The sequence below is a fragment of the Nicotiana tabacum genome, chromosome 22, assembly GCF_000715075.1.
Source record: "Nicotiana tabacum cultivar K326 chromosome 22, ASM71507v2, whole genome shotgun sequence".
Classification (NCBI taxonomy): Eukaryota; Viridiplantae; Streptophyta; class Magnoliopsida; order Solanales; family Solanaceae; genus Nicotiana; species Nicotiana tabacum.
This window is the reverse complement of record NC_134101.1, coordinates 43,242,140-43,247,842: the sequence shown is the minus strand read 5'-3', so window position 1 is coordinate 43,247,842 and position 5,703 is coordinate 43,242,140. Positions and strand designations below refer to the sequence as shown.

The following is a 5,703-nucleotide window of genomic DNA, read 5'->3' as shown; positions in this document are numbered from 1 at the left end:
GATATTGATGTATTGAAAGAGAAACTCAAAGAAGCAGAGGAAATTCAGTTGATTGAAAGGGGAAAAAACTAGTAAAGAGACTGAAGAACGAAGGAGCTAAGCAAAGGAGAAAGTTGTTGCTTGTGAAAGTTATTTGCTTTTTGTTAATTGTTCCCTCAAAATTTTAATAGCCCATATAATTTTTCATTGACACGAAATGTCCCTCCGGCCCAAATATATTACATCTAATAGCCTGAAATATCTATTTTGTATATTTTTGTATAGTGACAGTCTATTTTGTATAGCCGTCTATTGTATATATTTTGTATAATGACAGTCTATTTTGTATATATTTTGTATAGTGACAGTCTATTGTATATAAATTATATAGTGACAGTCTATTTTAGTATACTTTTTGTATAGTGACGTCTATTTAGTATATACATTGCATAAAATTTATATATTGAGTGTATCGCGCATCTTGCAATGTATCCATAATGTATCATTAATGTATCCCGAGCGCTTTTGTGTATCCAAAGTGTAGACTGTTCTACAATGTATAAATTTTGTATACATAAAATGTATCGTGCATTTTACAATATATCCTTAATGTATCATTAATGTATCCCGAATGCTATTATCCAAAATAAATTCATGGCATATTTAAGACTATAAATTTTAAATATATTTCTTTCTTTATTAAATTTCGTATTAAAATAGTTGAATAAAACGCAGAGAGTATAAAGTATTTCCCCTTGTTAGTCTACAATACATGAGGCTTTGAGTCCTTAACCATAAACTCGAAAAAGACAGAAACTTCGTAGGTAGCATCAACGAAATCAATTAATTACAAGTACTTTGCGTATATAAAGCCCACATTCAAAGTGAAGAACACGTAATATTTTTAGCTCTTAAACTTGCTTCTTATTAGCTTTAGCGTGGCACAGAAGCAAAAATCAAACATGATGAGGTTAGGACAAAAATTAGTCATGGCCAAGTCACATATTTTCTACTAGTGGATAAATGATTTAGGCTTTACAATTATTTAATGAGAACCAGCAGGAGACGTTTGTTCAAAAAGGAAAAAAAAATTAGATGGATGATGAAGTTAATTTGGATTAAACCAGCAATAGCCTAAGGAACATGCGGCAGCTTTAGTGAGAACGTGGATGAACGATTTAGGTTTTACAATAATGTTTGTCGGTATGCGAAGAAGACCAATTTAGGCTAGCCATTATAATTTGTTTGGGACTATAAATTATATGATTTAATTCATGGCTAGCGAATGATAATTGTTTCCACCGGCTAGCTACAAATGAAATTTGCTCTTTAATTTTGTTATTTGTACTTTGTGTGCTGAAAATCTCATTTGGTAATTGGTATGACATGTAGTATATTTTTAGAGCTTTTTGCGTATTTAATCTGTGTAATTAATCCAACTGTTGTGTGATTGCTTTTTCAATATAATTTTTATAATCAAAGATATTGTGTACTTAATGAACTTTGTATTTTTAATTCAAGATGTTTGTATTATTTATTTTACATAAATAATAAATAGTTGCTCCACTGCAGATGTCATTGTGTTATACTCAGAACCTTAGGGAGAGGCTCAAAACAAATAATTCCCGAAGGTTGTCGTCGAGTAGTCAAAAGAAGAAAGCAAATAATAAAGTAAAACAAAAAAAGGGAGATAAAATGTAAGAAAATGTCTCTTTAGATAAACAAAAATTATTGGGAACGAATAAAAGAACAATTAAACTATATGGACGCAAAATAATATCCGGCGAAGGTCCAAATATATCTCTGTACTTTCAAAAATGTTCTAAGAATACCCTTCGTTATACTATTGAGTTATTTATACCACCTACAGTCATACTTTGGGTTCAAATATATCCCTCATTTAAACGGAGGGACATGTGTCATCGTCCTATTGGCCAATTCTAAATATCTCCTAATTAATTAAAAAGACTCATTACCCATACCCGAAAATCAATTTTCTAAAGCAATTTTTTTTGTAAGAACTGAAAAAACTAAAAACTAAAAAAAAATATTTTTTTTCCAGTTTTTACAAAAAAACTGCTTAAAAAAAACTGAAAAATATTTTCTAAAACAATGTTTTTGTAAAAACTGAAAAACAAAACTGAAAAGCAATTTTCTAAAGCAATTAAAAACTGAAAAAAACTGAAATTATTTTACCTAAAAACTGAAAAAAAAAAATCAGTTTTTACAAAAACATTACTTTAGAAAATTGCTTTTCAGTTTTTTTTTTTAGTTTTTACAAAACAAAATTGCTTTAGAAATTATTTTTCAGTTTCTTTAAAAGCAATATTTTTCTAAAAATTGGAAAAAATACATTCAGTTTTTTTCATTTTTTACAAAAATATTGCTTTAGAAAATTGCTTTTCAGTTTTTACAAAAATATTGTTTTAGAAAATATTTTTCAGTATTTTTTAAAGCAGGTTTTTTGTAAAAACTGAAAAAAAAAATATTTTCTTTTTTTCAGTTTCTAGTAAAAAAAAAAAAAAATCAGTTTTTCCAATTTTTACAAAAAATAAATTGCTTTAGAAATTGATTTTCGGGTATGGGTAATAAGTCTTTTTAATTAATTAGGAGATATTTAGAATTGTTCAACAGGACGATGACACGTGTCCCTCCATTTAAATAAGGGGTATATTTGAAACCAAAATATGATTGCAGGAGTATAGATAACCCAATAGTATAACGAGAAATATTCTTAAATCCTTTTCGAAAGTAACTAATAATATCATGTCAATGAAGTTCAAAGCCATTTTAAATTTCTAATTTGGCTGAAAAAAATGCAATCCTGGGGTTTCAGTAGCGAGCTTACGCATTGTAAATTTCAACTGTCGAACTCATGCTCATTATTGATGCTATAAATTTCAACTTTTTTTACTCTCGCTCACTAAAAGTTCAGTCATGACATTTTCTCAACAACTAATATACCACATTTTAATGTCACTTTATCAAATAGTATATATTATCTCTTAGAAACTGAACCCATGGGTGAGCATATAGCGTACAGATAGATGGCTTCACCAAGCTTGAGGGCTGAAGAGCGCTTTAAGAAGGCTTCTAACAACAATTGACACAACAAAAGATTACAAAACCATTTACTCAGTGATCAAAATGACAAGCGCTTTAAGAAGGCTTCTAAGTTCTATTGGATATAATACCCGTACCACTTTTTAACGTCACTTATCAAATATATATTATCTAAACCAATGGGTGAAAATGTGCACAACTGAACCCATGGGTGAAGATGTGCACAACTAAGTACCTTGACGCCTACACTAAGGCGCCAACTGAGCATATAACATACAGATGGCTTCACCAAGCTTGACGGCTGAAGAGCACTTTAAGAAGGCTACTAACAGTTGACACAACAAAAGATTACAAACCATTTACTCGGTGATCAAAATGACAAGTACCGGATGCTCCTATCCAGATCAAAATGTCAACTAACAGAAACACAAACTAGTTTATTCAACTATAGTTTCCATAGCAAAATAAGTAGACACCTTTTGTAGCCAAGCACCTCGGATCCAACTGACACTAAGACACAGAAAGCTTATAAAATGGATAATGGATAGGCCAAACAACTTCTATTGGATATAAGTTAACAGTACTGATAATATTGTCCATGAAATGCAGATAAAATCCCTACTGACAATTGAAGGGAAACAAAACTCAAAACAAACTTAGAACCATTTCAATTGTAATGAACGCCGAAGTACACCAAAACTGGGTGTTCATCCTTGTCAGCATAAGGAACTTAATAAAAGAAACCAAGAACCTTTCCACCCACATTCTTCCTTCTAGCCTCCTCGTGGTCCATGATACCGGCAGATGTAGTCAGCACAATGTATCCAAACTGCAAGCTCGATCAAAATATTTCAGGGCCACATAAATTTGTATAATATAAGAGATAAGATTGCACTCCATCTATGTGGGGACACAAAAATCTACCATTTCTATTTTCATTATAAGGTAATTAACAGGTGAATTTTGACTGACCAAGTCCCAGCTACTAGTAAGCATATCACACATATTTTCTATGGCTACTCCAAAAAATTCCACTAGTTATGATTAATTATAAACATTCTTCTATCAACTTTTAAAAAGGAATAAATGCATATGATCTTCCTTTTTTAACATAATTTTTATGAATGAAAAGAAAGCATCACACAAAATGATCTTATGGGCTGCACAGCAAGGTTGCAAGGTAGATGTAGATACCTGTCGGGAAGGCAACAACCTAGCAGTCCATCCTTCAATCTCCTTAACTCCAACATCAAAACGAGGACTAATGACGCCACACTTGTTCAACCTACCATTCAGTTCAACTACAATTTTTCCTGACCTGTGATCATCAACATACTCAAATTCTCCAATGTACCCTACACACAGAGATAACAAATGTAAGAATATAAAGAGGTCAAGAAAAAATAATAGCTTAGAAGATAAAGTAAACAAGCTAAAGTACCATGCTTCTGCATGACAATGAGGAACTTGATGATGACTTTGGAAGAAGGCCTAATCATGACTTGACGCTTTCCCCTCTTCTCAGCATTGTACATGCTCTTAAGAGCATCATTCAACACACTAACTCTCACCATCTTCTACAACAATTCTGTTCCAAATCAATGCAATAATCAGGATCAAATGATAACTTTAACAAAAACAAACTACCAAGAATAGCATTTCACAACAAAATTATAGTACAACAACGAATGCAAAGACCTGGAGAAATATCAGGTCAGGACTTGGCATATAGGTAAAATAGAGGGACATACTCATTATCTACCAAGTTTCGAAACTAAAACAGCAGACATCAAGATCATCCAAGAAAAAATGGAACAAAAAACAAAACCCGTTTATACAAACTAAGCTCCACTACCACCTAACCAAAAGCTACGAGATCTATTAGACCCAAATCACCAATTCCTAACTCACGACTTTCTTCGCACCCAAAACTGTCATTTCCAATAATTCAAACCGTACCATAAAATCTAAAATCACAGATCATCATTATTATGAATCGTTATTTATTCTTAACACCAACAGCCTAGGAAGATAAATAGCTGACAAATCAAAATTACAGTATGTCCAAGCAAAAAAAGAACAGAATGTCACAATTCTTTCTGATTCTCCTTCTTTTTTTATTTTTTTGTTTAATCCGCGGAGAATAGCAAACTTACATGGCGCTTTGGGAGCTCTGGAGACAAGGACGGCGAGAAGAGCTGAAATCTACTTCGCACACATAGAAGAAAATTAGGGTTAGGTTTTAGCAGGTTGATGTATAGTTGCGGGGGGGAGAGTGGCTAGGGTTTTGGTTGGGTTTTTAAAATAAAGATGGGCTGGGTTGATGGGCCGACCATTGTTGGGTACTTATTTGGGCCTTTGAGTCTTTCACCTTACTCTTTTGTTTAGCTTTTGTTTATTTGAAGAAGGGATTTTTTGAATACAGTTGTAAATTTGTGCTTTTCTTATAACTTCTATAAGAAGATTCATCGAAGTCTAGTGTTATTAACTAACAAGCAAGGGAACATTTTCGGAAAATGCTAGTGCAAATATCAAGAAGGCTAGGTAGTTTTTAAAAAAGAAGAGAAATCGCTGGTTTTCATTTTCTACGCTGCAAATTTAATGTCCCTGCTAGTTTTCTAACAGAAGTGGCTAAATGTGCTCAAATTTTACAAACTTAAA

General features: G+C 32.1%; 1 protein-coding gene across 1 annotated transcript; it reads right to left on the bottom strand.

Moving 5' to 3' along the window:
• Positions 1–3,587: 3,587 nt before the first annotated feature.
• On the bottom strand, positions 3,588–5,338 carry LOC107801674 (small ribosomal subunit protein uS8z/uS8w). Its single transcript, XM_016625038.2, has 4 exons — positions 5,199–5,338; positions 4,484–4,630; positions 4,237–4,397; positions 3,588–3,871 (listed from the first exon to the last, which is right to left on the bottom strand). Exons 2-4 carry the CDS (start codon positions 4,614–4,616, stop codon positions 3,773–3,775), a joined length of 393 nt encoding a protein of 130 aa, XP_016480524.1. The 5' UTR covers positions 4,617–4,630; positions 5,199–5,338; the 3' UTR covers positions 3,588–3,772.
• Between the last annotated feature and the right edge of the window lie 365 nt (positions 5,339–5,703).

What these genes read in the sequence shown, in the direction of transcription:
- LOC107801674 (XM_016625038.2), bottom strand. Translation starts at nt 4,616, where the DNA reads ATGGTGAGAGTTAGTGTGTTGAATGATGCTCTTAAGAGCATGTACAAT. An exon ending in CATTGTCATGCAGAAGCATG is followed by an intron (nt 4,398 to 4,483) that starts GTACTTTAGCTT and finishes CTCTGTGTGTAG; the next exon opens with GGTACATTGGAGAATTTGAG. An exon ending in GGTTGTTGCCTTCCCGACAG is followed by an intron (nt 3,872 to 4,236) that starts GTATCTACATCT and finishes TCGAGCTTGCAG; the next exon opens with TTTGGATACATTGTGCTGAC.